At 26.8% G+C, this 18,723-nt stretch overlaps 1 protein-coding gene across 3 annotated transcripts; it reads right to left on the bottom strand.

The window, feature by feature from the left end:
• Positions 1 to 833: 833 nt before the first annotated feature.
• On the bottom strand, positions 834 to 16,984 carry LOC112593815 (PAX-interacting protein 1-like). 3 transcript variants are annotated; one of them, XM_025338734.1, is made up of 22 exons: positions 16,682 to 16,984; positions 16,439 to 16,623; positions 15,998 to 16,178; positions 14,656 to 14,818; positions 14,420 to 14,583; positions 13,086 to 14,291; positions 11,977 to 12,186; positions 11,761 to 11,892; positions 11,532 to 11,702; positions 11,203 to 11,365; positions 7,126 to 7,271; positions 6,907 to 7,071; positions 5,174 to 5,296; positions 4,348 to 4,449; positions 4,027 to 4,264; positions 3,772 to 3,962; positions 3,438 to 3,694; positions 3,146 to 3,330; positions 2,800 to 3,029; positions 2,562 to 2,730; positions 2,199 to 2,501; positions 834 to 1,071 (listed from the first exon to the last, which is right to left on the bottom strand). In XM_025338734.1, exons 1-22 carry the CDS (start codon positions 16,802 to 16,804, stop codon positions 977 to 979), a joined length of 4,902 nt encoding a protein of 1,633 aa, XP_025194519.1. In that variant the 5' UTR covers positions 16,805 to 16,984; the 3' UTR covers positions 834 to 976. The 3 variants fall into 3 exon arrangements, with proteins under 3 accessions (XP_025194519.1, XP_025195304.1, XP_025196063.1); XM_025339519.1 differs by having other exon boundaries at positions 835 to 1,071; positions 7,135 to 7,271; XM_025340278.1 differs by lacking the exon at positions 5,174 to 5,296 and having other exon boundaries at positions 835 to 1,071.
• Positions 16,985 to 18,723: the final 1,739 nt, after the last annotated feature.

An 18,723-nucleotide genomic window follows, 5' to 3' on the forward strand; every position in this document is an offset into this window, starting at 1 on the left:
TTAAATTAGCTTGCATCAAAAAGTCCGTGTGTTAAATTATCCACGCGCCTAATTTTCCGCGCTAAATTTTCTGCGACTACGTGTCCGAACACCATTTAAAAAAATGTCCGATCTGCAATTTCTGGTTTTAATTAAAAAATTTTCGTTTTCACTCGATAATCGTAGGTATACGTATACACGTAAGTACGTTTATTATTAACCTGTAAAAATCACACGTACACAAAAAGGACATTCGTGGACATTATAGATAGAACTGTATTCGTTATTTGATATCTAACTATATTGTATAACCTTGATTGTATTAAACAACTAATTTTATTTAAAAGATAGAATATAATAATTATACGAGTATTTTATATGTTATATTATTTAATAGCTATCAATAGACTGGTCATGTTTATTGTAATAGTTTTTATAATATAATCAATGTTCATATATTTTTTCGCTGCTGATTAACGAATTGGAGTAAAAAAACAAAACATTAATTACATAATTAAACATATTATATTTTATTAACATTTTAAAAATTAACAGTATAAATGAAAATATTATTGATACAAAAGATATAGATTTATAAATTAAAACATATTGAATTTAACTTACTTAAATAATCAGTTAAATCACTGTACGAATTACAAATTAACCTAATATTATGTGACAGATATTGTTATCAAAATAATAAAACGATAACAATTTGTATTAAAATATTTAGTTTTTACACAAACAATTTAAAAAAAAAATAAGATTATCATATCAAGGAAACAATGGATTAATAAATTAACTAATATTTTATAAGTTTGGAACTTGGAATAGACAATACAATAATTACTTAAAAAATAATAAAAAAAAAAAAATTAAATGCCATTATAAAATGAATTATTTGAATAATACAACTATTTCATTATTCAGGTAATCAACTTTTACAGAAGATAAAATCATGTTCTCTCTCTATACATGAAGTTGTTAATATCTGTAACTAATTCGTTATTTTTTTTGCTTTTTTATAAGCCATGTCATAATTGACATATTGTGTCATAACTGCAGATAATACAAACTCCGAAGAATAGATACCTGAAAAAAGAATAAAATTATTAAAAATTACAATGTAAAAAGGCATAGGTTACAAAACGCGACCTACTGCAAATTTTATTTAGTATAGCACGTGACCTTCATCAAATTTAATCTACTTACTAATATATAGTACGTACATAGGGTTATATAGAATTGTGTAGAACTGAATTTCAAGGAGTGCCTTTTCCTTAGTTATTATCCAGTCTTACTTATTATATATACTAAACATATAAAAAAAGCAGAGTGAGCTATACATTTGTTTTATGCACCAGGGGGCAGGGACTCCAAATATGAAATTGTATACTATTTTTCAATTTTTGGTGCTATTTTTAGCTTATTTGCATAATATGACATTTTGTTTTATATTTTCATAAATCTAGTTTAGGTATATTATGTGGTGTGAAAATAAGATACATTGGCCTATTGAACAGTAAACAATTATGACTTCTTGTCGGTTGTATGACTGGTATTTATATATTTTTGTCAAGAATACTCAGTTGTACATTCGTATGTGTGTTGTGTTTTAGAGTGTCAGTCAATTCTCCATTCTCCATATCATTTGATTTTGATTGTAACTTGATTGTGAAGGATTTGTTTTCTGTTTTATTATGCAACATAAAATGCCAAAAGATAAAATATCATACTATTCAAGACTTAGATATTTTGATTGTGTTTTCGATTGACACTATAGTTCTGTTAAAATTATTTTCATAACAATAGTATACATTTTTTAAGCAATATTATGTTTTGCACACATTAGAATAATGATAATCATAATACATTAAATAATAGTTCTAAAAAAGGTATATCAAATATTAAAAAACATTAATTATTTCTTAAGATATTAAAAAACAAGTTTCCCAATATTATTATAAATTTTTTGTTCATTTAAGCAAATTTTGAATACAAATTTGGTATAAAATGGTAATACTTAACTAAAAACTACATAAAATAATATTAGTTATCTATTTTCTATTTATAGAATATATAGGATAAAGTTATGTATAAACTATAAAGTGCTTGATAACTGCTAATATATTAACAGTTGTTCAACATAAATTATACATAACAATAAGATATATCAAAGTCAATTGGCTTTTAAAATATTCAAATTAATGTTTACTCACCATAAGATGATCGAATAAGATCAGCAACCAAATGAAGATCATTATTAGATGCAATTACGATATATGTATTAGGTTCAAGTTCTTGTATAGCTCTCAATGATCTTCTTTGTTTTTCAACAGTACCACCAGCTGATTCTATTATTTGTCGAACAATAAACACTGATGGGTGAGTAACTCCTGGAGTCACATAAAATATCTTTCCTTTGAACAATTCGTGTCGATTTGGATTAGACAGTATTTTATGCACTTTACATATTACTTTCTGATCTACAGAAACTTCTTCAATAGTGTAAATTGCTTCACCTATATATGACAAACATATTATATAGTATAAAGTCGTTTATTAAAATTTCATCATTATACCTAAAAACATATGTTGAGTAGAAGAATTTTTAAGCCAATCGGCATTTACAATGTGTTTGACAGTTGAAAGACAACATAAAAATTTTGTAGTTCTAACAGATTCTTTCATAACTAAATGAGTAGCATCTGAATAATTTTTAGCAATTGTACCACCAAGCTGTAAGACCATCTATAAGGGAAAAAATTTAACTGTATTAATCATTAATTTTAAAATATTTCAAATAATAGTATTGCATACCCGTTGTTCTTCTTTTCCTAAACCAAATCCAGAAAGCATGACACATGGTCGATATTCTATTGGTGGTGGGTTGATGTTTGTAATGATTATATCAGCTGTACTTAAATCATTATTTTCTTGGTCTGGGAAATTAGGATTTGGTCTAGGCCGTTTTCTTTTAACAGGAACGGGATTATTACGTATCCTGTCATATAATTCTTGGGTAACATTAATTGGAATTTTCCATGCCCCTATTATACACAATAAGATTAAATTTAAAAAAAAGTTATTGTGCATATTACTATTAATAAATTTATTATAATTGAAATTTTATAATTATTAGTGGTAATTATTACTAATATCTCACCCATTAAGTGAAGTACCAGATTATAATCAACTCTGAATGGATTGTTAAGATTGAACTGTTGATACTTGACATTCTCTGGTTGATACATACACGATAGATGACCAAAAAGAATCTCATTTAACCATTGCACATTGACCACTGGTCGATTAATATCTCTAGCTTTTTTAACTTTTTTACCTTCTAATCTAAAATCATTAAACCAAAATTTAAAAATTTAGAAAATAAAAATTTAGTTATCATGTAAAAAAGTTATAAGAATTAATAAGACTATTTAAATAGTAAGTGTGTTTACTTTCTTGTAACTAAAATGTTGTTGTCAGCAGAAAAGTAAGACGTAACACGGGCACCTGTCAATTCTATCATGAATTTAACACGATTGCGTTCATCATTTTCAAAATTTGTCAGCGATATCAACATTTGTCGGCATGGTCTCTCTTCACTGTATGGAGTAGGAAAATGAAGGGCATACCATGGAGGCATAAGTTGTTGTTTGGTTATTATATCACTTAGCCAGTAAGCAGTAATACATCTTTTTCCATCACGCAAACCCTAATAAGAAATATATTAAAATTAACAATGTTACAATGGTTAAAAAGATAGTTTTAACTTTGAATTTTTTATACTACCTGTTGAACGAGTGGATGCTTTTGAGTTTGACAAAGAATATGCGTAAGACGTAAGGTGTATGATGGTTCAATTTCTCCACCATGGTCAAGGATGATTTGTTTCCAGGTAGGTACTTCTTTTATAGTATCTGGACATCGATCGTACTCAACAATCAGAAATATACAACCAAGCAAACACTTGTCGGGTGGTACTAAAAATTAAAAAAATAGTTTTAATTTAATTTGTATAATAATATGATGGTACATTTTAAGTACATTTAAGATTTGGGTTATGTCCAAAAAATCTGGCTTGATGAGGAAGTTGTTGATGACCAACAGTTTGTCCAGCAGCACTTTTTGCCAAGACTGCTGCAACTCTTACAGCAGCTGATTGATTGTAGCTTGCGGGTAATGTTTTGTTAGCGACTGCAGTTGGGACAGCTGCACGACCTACTACTTGAGCAGCGCGGTTTGTTGCAGTATTGTTGGTAACATTATTTAAAACTGTTCTAGACTATTCAAACACAAATAAAAAATAAATATACATTAATTTATCTTACAATACAATATTATTACATATATGCATAGATATAGTACCTGATATGAGCCTTGAGTACTGCCTTGTTGTTGTGCGGCATGGTGTTGAGCAGTCATCAATCTTAGTTGCCCTGCTGCACTAATTTCTTGTCCAGATATTTGCTATCAAAGTCATAAATTTAGGTTAATAAATGTATGCTATATATTTTTACATTACAAATGAAATATAAATATTAGCATGTTATTTTATTGAATAATGGTATGAACTATTATTGTTTTAATTTGTTATATACAAATACATGCTGTAATAACAAACATTGATTAAATATTAAATTAGCAAATTATTATTATTATTACAACATATATATAAATATATTTTTAAACTAATAATATGATTAGATTTATAATGTAAATCAGTAGATCTAAATAACAATTGTAGTTAATTTTTTAGTATAATACATTAGAAATTATACTACATTATGTTAGCAACACAAAAAAAAAACACTATATTAAATTGCCAATGATAAGTTTTGTTAAAAATTATATAACATTAAATTAATAAGCAATAAATTAATGTTTATGTTAAATTAGTACAAATATAGTAAATACAATTATAAAATAATAAAACTGCTAGTATTAAATACAAAACTGGTGGCATTTATAGGATATTAATTTAAACATAGAAGTATAATAATCTCATAGTAAGCTTAAATTTTCTTAAATATCCTTAACAATATTATCAATAGTTTAGATTAGAATAACCATGCACTAGGAGTATGAATTAGCTCAATATTAGAAATCAACTGAATGAAGTTATGCACATAGAGATATGGCTACGAAGACAAAATTCAAAACAGCGTTGGTCCATTGTGTGTTTACTTTTTACCTGTTGCTGTGTTGAAGTAGATGATGATATGCCATTTTGTAAACGTATACTTAACATATTAGCAAGCGCAGTTTTGGTCTTAGGATTTACAACCAACGCTTGTTGATTTGATTGAGATGTTTGCTAGAAAAATGATTTTGATGCAATCACTACAGCAACAATATTCCATTTATCCAAAAATAAATTGGACATTTGTATGCAATAAGTAAAACATAATATTACAATTATTTAACTGTATGTTTAAAAACTAAATGATTTTGATTTCACCTGTAATTGTTAGCTTAATAACAAGATAAATTAGAAGAAATTATTCAACAATATAATATTATGTAATTTTTTGATTACATTGATGTAAAACAATAGAGGATAATTATTTTAAGATTTAACATTCAAATTTTGTAAATTATTTAAATATTTAAATGGAAAAAATTAAAGAAGATCATATTTATCAAAAAATGTTTATGATTTTCTTGAAAACATTTGAGAAATTGAAAAACAATATTTTAACTTTTAAGTACTTTATGTTATTAAAAATGTATCCTTTTAATATCAGAAAAGAAAGCCTACTTTAGTGTTAGCTTTTGCCCTAAAATTTAAATTAAAAAATTAATATTTAAAATCTTACATATAAATACAAAAATCATAAACCTTAAATATATATATAATGCAAATATAAATATTGTATAAAAACATTATTTGTAACTAAAAAATGTGTTGTTTTACGTATTTTTTTTTTAACTTGAAAGATGTAATTTACAAAATAATTTCAATTTTTAATTTTTATCTATTGTCAAGATTTAATTATTACAAGACATTATTAAACAATATGTTGGATACATATGTTATTTAAGTAATGTAAAATGTAAACATAAGAATATAACAATAACAATAATGTAAATGTAAATGCAAAAATAAGCTAAAATATAATATATAATATTATATACTATAATAGTATTACGTTTAACATTATGACTAGAAGATATTTAGAGCTAATTATTATGGAATGAAAGTAGTAAAATATAAAAAATTATTTGTTATATAATTGCAATACCAAATTAGTAAACTAAGAAATGTACAGAATAATTTTAGAATGAATAACAAAGTGAAATACCACACAAAAATACATCATTAAGCATCAACAGATTTTGCAAAAATTATGAATAAAACAATAAAAAAATTATTATTAAACACAATATATTATTTTTGAAGTTAAAAATTGATTATGTAATTTTCTCTCCAAGAGAAAATTGGCTTTTTACAAGTTCATGATTTTATTGAAGATTTTAGGAGATTAAAAAAAAAAGAAAATTGCTGAGATATATATATATATAATACAATTGAATCATACTTTCATTTAAACAAGTATTAGTTTGATTTAATCAGAATAAATACAATTTAAATTTAAAAAATATTATAATTGTATAATAAACTTAGTGCATACTTTCATCTTTTTGTTTTTTTTTTATTAAATATTTAAGTAATTGACATGTTACACATTATACAGGTTTCTATTAGACTAAATAATATTAATATCCATACAACTAGTGTACAGGTATATCATTTTAAAGAATTTAGTAATAGTGAGGGGTCACAATAACAAGTAAATATAGAAAACCTTAAACCAAAATTTTATCAAGAACACCAAAATAATGTCCATCACCAAAAAGCAATTGCCCCAATAACATGTACATTTTTCCAATGTAAATAAAATAACAAATCAATAATGTACTTACTGTAAATGGTTCTTGACTTGGTGTTTGCGTTTCAGTTGGCTCATTTGTAGGTAATGTTGGCGTCTGTTGTGGCTGAACAACTGAAGTCTGTGCAACAGTAACTTGAGGTGATTGTACAACATTTGGCTGCATTGCTCCAGCAATTTGTGCTTGATTAGGGACAACCTAATAAACAATATATGTATTTTAAAACATGATATTACACATTTGTTACTTTACCTTAGATACCTGCTGTTGCATCGTTTGTTGTTTTTGTGAGGCATCCATTTGCAATTGTTGTAGTCTCAACTGTTGGAGTTGTTGTTGTCTTTGATGTATTTGTGCCAATTGAGCACCAGACATAGAACTAGAAGTTTGTTGATGTCCTATAATAATTTTTCCATATTAGTAACAAAATAAAACACGAGCCATCCATAACTTATTTATTTACTAATCTAATACATTAATTCTTAATCATACATAAGTCAGAACTAAATTAATTTTAGTTGTGTAGCAGAATTTTATATAAATAAATAATTCGATGAATTAGAAAATTACAGAACGCACGAAATTATTGAGAACGTACAATTAAATATTCCAAATAATAATATTATTAGTAAGAATATTTAATTTTAAAATAATATATAATATAACAATAGAATGAATTCTGTTGATACTTATTAAGATTTAAGTATCGATTAAATTTTTGTAATTTAAAAATCACAATTAATAGAAAAGTTTACACATTTTGTTTTTAGGTTTTACCGTAAGTTTGTAATATGAATTAGGGAAAACCAATTTTTTAGAATTAAACATTTTTAAAAATAAGGTTATATAATAATATAAGCAAACAGTTTCTATAACCTATTAATAATATAAATCTTATCATTTAAAATATTTATCTTATTTTTTTTCAACAGCTGATAAGAGACGCGTGTACTACTACTATATATATTATAATAATAAAACTTTAAAAATATTGATATAAAAGTTAATTTTAAATTACTTAGCACCTTCTCTACTGCTTATTTATATAATTAGGTACCTATAGGTTAATCTAAGTTAGTTACTTAAATTTATCTACATGAACGTTTTGATAAATATTTATCGCTAACAAATAATATTAGTTGTAACTGTTGCAAGGCTGGGAGTTTATTTTTTTAATTAGGTTTATGATTAAAATAAATAAATATTATTACTTATACGATTTTTGTAGGTAAGGTCTTATAACGTTAAAGTTACAGAGTCATAATATAAACTAAATTAAGTTTTCTTCATATTTTTGTTAGAAAAAATTATAAAAATAATATGTAATAATTAAATAAAATCGACTTATATTTCTGCGTAAATGCCATTTATTTTGAGATGGATGTTTATTTCATTAGTTTAATTTACTTCTAGGAATAACATATTAAGTGTAGATAATATGAATGAAATAAAAAGAATAACCTAATCTCTAAAACTATTTTATTTTGAACATTTGTTTCATTTTTTTTTTTTTAATCGACTTTTTCTATAGGAATATATTTGAGTTAAAAAATCGAAATTTAACAAATTCAGTAAATTTTCTGAACGGTGGCGCGTAATATTTTGAGATTCATACACGTATATTATTCAAGAAATTTCTGAATGTATATGTAATTGTCCGCGTTTTATAGAAATAATATTTAAATTTATATTTATTTTTTTATTTTTTAAGTGCAATCTACAATCTAAACCACTTGGACACAATAAGTAGATGTGATACAGATTAGTTATAATACAAATTAAAAAAATAAATACATTATATATTTAATAACATTTATATATAATACGTGATATTTTTGAGGAAAGCAGTCACTCATTAGTAACACTTTCAATTTGCTATTTTATTTTTTATTATATTTTAGGTGCCAACAGGTCATGACACCATTTCCGTTTTAACCATCTCGGGGGATGAGGGGAGGTTTACCGGGGATTGCAGGATTAGCAAGATTTCTGATAAGAGAATTGGGATGAGATAAAGTGCGAGCATAGAAACGTTTATAATATGATTTAGCTTCTTCGTAAACTAAAGGCGTTTTAAGGTCTGTATGTATGGTGTAGTTAGAGACATAAGTAGAGGCATTTGATAATTTGCGAAGTGTAATGTTTTGGAATAATTGGAATTATTAATGTTGGTTATTTTTGCGTTTCTCCAGAACTGAAGGCCATATGTCCAAGTAGGTTTTAATAATGATTTATAAATAAATAGTTTTAACATTGATATAAGTATATTTATTATTGTTGATGAGGTTTTTTAGAAAGCGTAGACGTAGGTTTAGATTTTTGCTTTTGGGCTTAATATACTGGGCTCAGGTCTTTATCAATAGTCAGGCCAAGATATTTAACATTCGAAACACTGAAAATTAGAGTGTTATAAACTTATAAATAAAGACATCAAGGCATGGGGCGAGTCTAAGGGTCAACGTTAAATGTATAGATTTGGGTTGATTTATTTTAAATCTTCAGTTGGTGTACCACTTTTCCATGATATTGAGCAGCAATGAAGGTATCAGAGTGTATATATAAAATTTCCTTATCATCCGCATAGTCGGCAACCAGTGTATTAGGTGTGATTGGTTTGTTTGAGAAAAAAATATTGTCAAGTATAAGGGGACAGGATACTACCTTGCGTAACACCAGCAGTTATATGGGCTATGGACAAAAAATCATCACCAACACGAACTTGAAAGTGGCGATCTAAGAGATACAACTTAATAATGGCGAAATATGTAGGATGAAGAAATTTTTTTAATTTATAGAGGAGGCCGTTACACCATGCTCTATCAAAATTTTTTGAAAATTTGCTTATACAGTAAAGTTGTTTTTTTAGTGAGTAAGATATGGTGTGAACGACTTTGGGAACCTGTTGAGCAGTAGAGTGAGAAGTGCGAAATCCAAATTGAGAGAATCAGGAAGAATGGATTTTTAAATTATACATAGAAGGATACATTTTAGTATAAGTTTCTCCAGAATTTTAGCAAAAGACGGGAGTAAATTTATAGATTGAAAAGAAGTTATTGAGTCAGGTGATTTATTAGATTTGGGCACTAAGACGATGGTAGAACTTTTCTACAGCATGGGAAAATACGATACCTAGCCTTATAATGAAATTAATAATATGAGAAAGATGAATTAAGGCTTTTTTAGGCAAACACCTAGCTACTTTGACAGTTATCAGGATGAATCCTGGAGATTTCTTGAAAATTCAGAATTAAATATAATATAGAGCATACCAAGTAAAAAAATTCTGAAACTTGTAACTTGGAAGTAAATATCTTAAAGTTTACATACTATTTTGTACATTCAATTGTTTATTTTGTATTACACATATTATTTTTTGACTTAATAAGTAACAACTTGAAAATTGGCAGGAAAGTGTAGGTGGTATAGTTCATGAAGTTTAGAAAAGGAATATAGAAACCTTAGAGATATTCTGCCTACATGGAATTTTATTTTCTGTGCTAACAATCCAGTTAAACTATTTAATTTTATTATTACAAAAGAAAAAGTGAAATCTGTACTTAAAAAATACTTACAATTTGAAGTACAATATTTTTTATGATTTCAACTGTTCATCAACATAAAACATTGTATTTTAGTAATGAAGTCATTTAAAAGAAACCAAAATATCAAATTAAATTCTGTAATATGATTTAAGTTTGTTAATATTTTTTGTGGAATATTTTATGAAAGTAAATATATAATTTAAGCAATTTTTGTATTAAAATCTAAAAATAAAATAATTTACAAAAAATTGGCTCTTGAATTAGTTTTTAAAAAAATGACTGATGAATTCTAATTTACTTTCAATATTAAACCAATTAAATTATTATATCTAATAAATGAGCATATAATATATACTAATACAAGTCTAAAATGTTAAACTTATATTAGTTTGACAACTATACAGTAATTATTTTATACAACTTTTTAGGTATAGAAGCAAAGCCTTCAATGGTAAGTTATAGCTTAATATAAATTGTAGATTGCTGAATTAATGAGCAATAATTTAGACTAGCATTCCTACGATTCACCTAAAATGCATATTCCCTACTATCTTTAACTAAACTAGAAAATGTTCATACAGAGTATATATAATCTTATTTTTAATAATTCACTGATTTAGTATATAGCCAATTTCTCAGACTGATATGACACAATACATTTTGCTATACATTAGTTCACATAATTTAATTTGTTTATTTGTGTAACATAATAAATCCATCTTTAAAAGTACATAAAAGAAGTTTGTAAACATACTTAATAAATAATAGTAAATACTAAGTTACTAACCTTGTTCAGTAACAGGTGACTGTTGCCAAACTGTAGTTTGCGGTTGAGCAACTTGTTGATTGTTCACCAATGTATTGCTTACAGTTTTTGCATTGGTTTGTAACCCAGTAGTAACTGTTCCACCTGCCATTTGTTGTTGTTGCTGTTGTTGTTGAACCAGCAGCTTTATGAAAAGTTAAATATTATAACTACCGTAATGGTTTTGAACACAATAATATATAATATGTATACAATTCATGCATATTATATACATAAAAAAAAAAAATAATATTTAAATTACAATATATATTTAATACATATTATAATTATATACATAATAAATATATTACTTGTTGTTGGCGTATTTGATTCCATTGTGCTTGTTGAGCTGGTGTCATCCCAGTAGATGATATTAGTTGATGATTAAGAGTACGTATCACAGTGGTCTGACCATTAGGTGTTGTTGATGGTCTGACAATATTTGTACCACCAGCTACACCTGCAGCTTGTTGTTGGCGAGCCTAAAAGACATATTATTTTTAATTGATATAGAGTTTAATTATTTAGATTCAATCGTACATTAAATTGTTGCAAGACAAGGTTCCTTTGTTTTGTTAATTTATTAATAAATGCCAATCGTTCGGCAGGATTCATAGCCTGTATTTGCTGATGTGTTTTTGCATCCATGTGTATCATCTGTTGTGGTCCATGCTAAAAAAAAAAATTATTTATAAATACTAAGTTATTAAATAAATTATAAATGGTAAAAATTAATCAATATTTTTAATAAATTACCGGAGACTGCTGTGACCATATTACTTGTCTTTGATCCATTGGCTGTTGAATAGTTCTTTGAATAGTTAAAGTTTGCTGTGGGGGCCACTGAGTTTGAGTAGTTGGTTGCGAATTTGCATTATTCATATTAACTGTTGGTTGTTGTCCTATAACTAAGGTTTGTTGTTGTTGAATTTGTTGGGATTGTTGCTGGTTAACTTGAACGCGTGGCTATAAAATTATTAAGATAAATTTATTATACATACAATAGACATGTAATAATATAATAATTAGTGATCCTTAAAGAGTTTTGGAGACCAAGTACCTATAATCCCTAAAAAAATAATAATTACAAATACCAGAATCAATAAAAATAAATAAGAAATAACTGATAACAATGAACACAATTAATAAGATAGTCATTTAAAAATTATAGTTAACTTTAATACCAGACATGAGTAGTAAAATAATTCGTATTAATGTTAAGTCTTGTATCTTCAAGGTTACACTATTAATTCATTAAATGGGTATCAAATGTTTTTATAATTTAACATAAATTTGTGTTATTTTTTTTTTTTTATCTTTTTTATAATAGAAAAAAAATAGTATACAAAACCATTTTTATTAAGAGGACGACATACCCGCATACGTTATCTCCGTCTTACAAATGTGTAACATAGCAAATATTACGTTTAGAAGATCACGGTTAACTCCTTTAAATAGACGTGCAAGCAATTTACAATTTTAAAATACTCATAACTTGTTTTAAAATTAAAATATAATAAATAGCCTATGAGATGCCCTAGATAATAATCTCACTTTTAAATTTCAAAAGAGGTCAATTCACTCTAATTTTCAAGCTGAAGGAGCTAAACATGATCTTCTGAGAGTACTATTTGCCATGTTATGCATTTGTAAGACGGAGACAACATATGTGGGTACGACGTCCTCTTAAGTAATATATAGGTAGGTATATATTTATATAATCTTAAAAAAGCTATTTTGGCATGATATTCTGTGATACAGAACATTCTCTATTTCCTCAGATGAAATAGTGAGATAGACACTTATGAACCATCACCGATAATATTTATATATATTAATAAGAAAACATATCTAAATAATAGTACCATATTAGATGGCGGATGAGCCATTCGCCATTGAGTTGAGACAGTCCCACCACCACTTTGTTGTACAATACGTTGTTGGAACATTAATCTCTGCTGTTGTTGAAGTAGGAGTTGTTGCTGCTGATTTGATGGATTAGATTGAGCCTGTTGAAGCTGTTGTCCATTTGAAACAATACAAATTTGAGAAGGTTGTGTAGACTGTACATTTTGTAATTGAGGTTGTGATTGTTGTTGTTGTTGTTGTTGTTGCTGCTGCTGCTGCTGCTGTTGTTGTTGTTGTTGTTGTTGCTGCTGCTGTTGTTGTTGTTGTAAGTGAACTTGAGCATTTTGAGTAACTTGTTGAGGAAATTGTACTTGCTGACCATTACTTGTTTGAAATTGTATCTGTTGCGGTTGAATTTGTTGGATTTGTTGTCCCTGTTGCAATTGGTTAGAATGCTGTGGGTTTTGTTGTAATTGAACAGTTTGTTTTTGTAACTGAGTTAGTTGACCCTGCTGTTGTTGACCTTGTTGAAGTTGAACAGTTTGTTGTTGTAATTGAGCTGGTATTTGAACTTGTTGCTGTTGTGGCTGACCCTGCTGAATTTGAACAGACTGTGACTGTAACTGAGGTACTTGACCATGCTGGATTTGTACTGTTTGTTGCTGTAATAGAGGTATTTGGTTAGGCTGTTGGCTAGATTGAAGTTGCTGAACGTTTTGTTGTTGTTGTTGACCTGACTGAATTTGAACATTTTGCTGTTGCAATACGACTTGTTGCTGTTGATTTTGAAGTTGTTGACTAGGAATAGACTGCAATTGTTGAACTTTTTGTTGCATTTGAATGTGTTGCTGATTTTGTTGTTGGCTTTTTTGCATAATTTGAAGATGAGTTTGTTGACCTTGTTGTAATTGCATATGAGTTTGTTGTATTTGTTGCTGATTAGGTTGATATTGCAACTGTTGTCCATGTTGTAACTGAACTTGTTTTGAATGTTGCATTTGTTGAGTACGAATTTGTTGAAATTGATTTTGTTGTTGGGGCATATGTATTTGTTGCTGGGATAAAAGCTGATTATTAGCATGTGTTTGCTGTTGCAATTGTAATTGTTGAACTTGTTGTTGTGATAGCCGTTGTAGTTGTGGGGTAGACATTAATGACATCATTGGTTTCAGTTGAGTAGTATTTGATTGAACTGTTCCTTGAGCTACTTGAGATGATGAGGTCTAAACAATAAAATGAAGAATAAACTGTATATTATATATTTATCAGTTGAAATGATCTTTTAACAATTATTAAATAATAAATTAAATTAAATACAAAAAAAAAATGACGAAAAAAAGATTCTATTTACATGAACAGGTTGAGATGTTGGCGGTGTAGGAGGTTGATTCCATGGTAAACGTTGTTTTAATTGTTCTAAACCCTGATTTTTGGGAACAACACCTCCAGGTTGTTCAACGGGTGCATCAAAATCAGCAAACCCAGTAATTGTTGACAAGCCACTAGTTTGTAATTCTATACCAAAAAATTATTTTTTAATCAATTCCAATTTTTATTTTCAAATAACATAATAACTATAGAACATACTAAAAGATTGATTTGTAGGTAGTAATTTAGGCATGACAAGAAGTCTAGGATGATAATTAGTTTCAGGACATAATTCTTTGTTCTTCAAACAATCAATAATCCAATCAGGTGTTACAATTTTGATCTTATCTGAACCACTTGATAAAACTGCATCATATTTTTTCTAAACAGAATAGCATTTCTACATAGTTTTAAACAATAAATTATAAAACAAATAAATAAAAAGATAATTCACGAATTCATAATATTTAAATAGATATTATATCTTAATAAAATAGTAACACAAATAAAAACCATTTAAAAACATATATATTTATATATTTAATAATTAGTTTAATATTATATTTTAATTAAAAAATGATAAATAATTATTACTTATTAGCAGGGTTTATACTTAAAGCAATTAAAAAGCATATTTTTATTCAAATACTTCCAGTCTTTAACCTCATAATCATGAGGTAAAAAGTAAAGTACATAGCATGAATTATTTTTTTATTTTTTTTTTACAGAAGACATCGATTTTTAATCAAATATAATATATGGTATACAAATTATTATGTATATACAGTGGCGTAACTACGGGATGGCAAGGCATGGCAATGCCCCGGAGCCTTGGACTTGGTGGGCCCCGGAGGGGCCTTCGACCCTCGTACATACAATTTGTATTATAAAAAATGATGTACAAACATTTGAATTTTATTTTAAAATTCACGAGACATGTACTGTTATTACTTATTAGGATAGGAAAAAAGTGCAAAACAGCCTATTATTGGAAAACAGAAGATGTTTATATTTTATATTAATATCACGATGTGTATAATGTATATAGAATTTTGAATCTTGAATTATTATGCAATAAAAATAATAATCATCGTACCACTCATACACATAACACATACTATCCAGTATCCAATAACATAGATTAAATATACTAGTATATTTAATCTATGCCACTCATCACTAATGGCAATCGTACAACGATTATTATTATTGTCGTAATATTAATATTAACATCGTCTATTTTTCATTTTGTTCATCTACACGTCATTTTATATTTGATTGTCGAATCGTCTGGACAACTTGCATAGAACAAGTAAGTTTAACTTTTAAGTTACAATGTTTGTTATACCGTGTGTTTAAAAAGTTTGGAAATACTTAAATTATTGTTTAAAAATTGTAATACCTACTTACTATACAGAAATAAAGTGGCTATTTTTTTTTAACTTTGGTATTATAAATATACGGAGGCCAACACTTTATACTGCCCTGGGGACCCAAATTTATAGTTACGCCACTGTATATATATTTTCATGAATTTATTTATAAATAAATCATAAATTACCCCAAATGGTTTGGTCACCACCAGATGAGTAGTTTTTTTAAGATTCAATGTTAGTTGGAAAGTACCACCATTATAGGTAACTAGTGCCCATAGGAGTTTACAATCATTTACTATCTGTTGAGATACACATACAATTAATCCACTAAATAAATTATCTTCAAATGGATTAAACGGTTTTGTTCTGAAATTATATTATTAAGGAAAGATACAAATAATTGATACAAGTGTAAATATTATCTAACATATATATTAAAAATGAATGATGTAAAATCAAACTATTTTAAGCAAGTATACATTTTTATACTATAATACATAAAATTATTATAAGAATTGAATATTTCATAAAATTAAAGTTAAAGTTAATTTGTTAAATGTACATATTTATTAATTAGTTAAATAAAGCTTGTAAATAATTCAGAACATATTTTAATAAAAGGATACGGTAGTAGTTTGTTGCATAAAACAGACATACGGATCCATTCTGGAGTTACGGTCGTCACATCATATAATTCTCTTGCAGCACTCACATCATCTTCAACATAATTTTTTCCGACAATACAATGTGTAACAGAATCAGACAACAAACATGTTGATTCAGCATTGCTATTTTTGAGAGCCAATAATGCCTACAATAATAAGAACACCAAAATTAACAATTCCGTGTGTATAATTATCGGTACTTACTTCGTCGCCAATCGAACCACTAGCAAAATAGACAATTTTTTCAAATAATTTAAGTTTATTGTCGCCATCCCGCGGTAATAAAGAGTTTTGAGCTTCGTCGGCTTTTACAGAGGTATCCATCATAGACAATGATTTTTCAATAAAATGTTAACCGGGTTTCATGACACAAGTTTCAACTTTCAATAATTTTAGAAATATTTATATTTAACGAGTTTACTACATTTGTAGTATATTTGTGTTTGGTATTTTTGTGGTTTACAGAATAATTACTATTACAGTATTAAAGTCATGAGTACCTCGGCACCTAGCCTCACGGCTCTACCTATCATTATCCTAAGAAAAATATAAACAATCGTTATCAGTAGACGCGTACAGTGTAACCAGATGCAAGAACGAACGGAGTCACTAATTTAATCCCGTTTAAAAATTTCAAATATTAGTTTTTATGTTCATTTTTTAAATTTACAAAATGTAAAATTAATGAACATATTTTTAAAATGAAATGTAAAACATAAGCTAAATAAGTTAATTAATCTATTATTCAGTTTTCTGTAATATTTGTGAATTGTGATTATTCTTATCCGAATTAAGTAAATTTATAATAGCATACCTACCAAAATGGCGAAATGAGTGAAATGGAGCATGAACAATGAATGTACAGAATATTACTAAAAAATAAAGATGTAGGTAAAACCTAAAAAAATCTCACACTTTAACTATAGTACGTTTAGCTCAGACAGGCGGACAGTTACTATAGTTTTTATATTATATACTATACATATTCAGTGACTGTGTGAAAACTGTAAATAAAGTGCAGCGGTGTGTTTAATAATCTTTTTCTAAGCGACAGTGAAACATTTATTTTGTTAAATTATAATATGCACGTCACGAGATAAAACAAATTAATAAATGGTGAGAGAAGAGTATGCTTAATGTTCATTTATAGTCTAAAGAAATAGCTTGACGACAAATTTTCAAAATTGTAACTATAGAAATGGTAAACAGATATAAGTTTGGAACTTTTATTTAAATTTAAAGATACCTATATCTAATAAAATATAGATTTTATTTAGGCACATACTTTTTATACTTACCTAGTATGTAATTACATGTTTTATTTTTATTACCTACTATTGTATATTTACGATGAAAGTGCAAACGTCCAAAACTAGAATAGACAATTTTCATGACCTAGAGAGATATAATATCCTAAATTCTATTTCTATATAATGATGGTCAATGATGTTCTGTAAAAGATAACGTGAGATGATGAGATTTTTATATAATATTAATTATTTATGCGTATAATAGTAGGTAAATAGTTATCAATATATTGTTATATTCTAAACGTGCATAAAATCTAGTATTTCTACTCTTTCTTTGTGAATTTATATTTAAATCATAAGCAGAAAAATGTATGATTCAAATGAAAGGCGAATGATCGAGTGGTTATTGTAATTAGATTTTGAATCATTTCAATTCACGAACGTAGGAAAATACCGAATTAGTGAATCATTATATTTACATGTGATCGAAAGGAATAATTTTCAGGGTATGGATTCTCTCAACCTTGGCCAAGTTATCCTCCTAGCAGTTTAATAATTAATTGTTAAAAAAGCTAAGCTACATTTATTTTTATTTTACTAAACTAAGTAATAAATAATAATTTATATATATATATATATATATATATATATCATTATAATTACAATATCATATGTTATAATATATAACATTTAAATGTATTTTAATTTTTAATAATTAAAAAAAATATATTATGTAAAAAATACATTTTTAGTTGAATTTCCTACACATTTTCGAACACATACACGTCATAAAATCTCGGTTACACCACGGTGATGTAGTATAGCCAGTGTTGAGTATAGGAATAAATATTTCAATTATATTATAATAGGTATACTTATACAGTTATACATGTATCAACTTAGTACCTATTTAAAACACATCATCGCAATAATATTTATTATATGTTGCCATTATATGCACTTACGAAATACAGACAATGCAGGCAATAAGTATTT

This window comes from Melanaphis sacchari, unplaced genomic scaffold (genome assembly GCF_002803265.2).
Source record: "Melanaphis sacchari strain LSU unplaced genomic scaffold, SCAv2.0 Contig0_pilon_pilon, whole genome shotgun sequence".
NCBI classification, from domain to species: domain Eukaryota; kingdom Metazoa; phylum Arthropoda; class Insecta; order Hemiptera; family Aphididae; genus Melanaphis; species Melanaphis sacchari.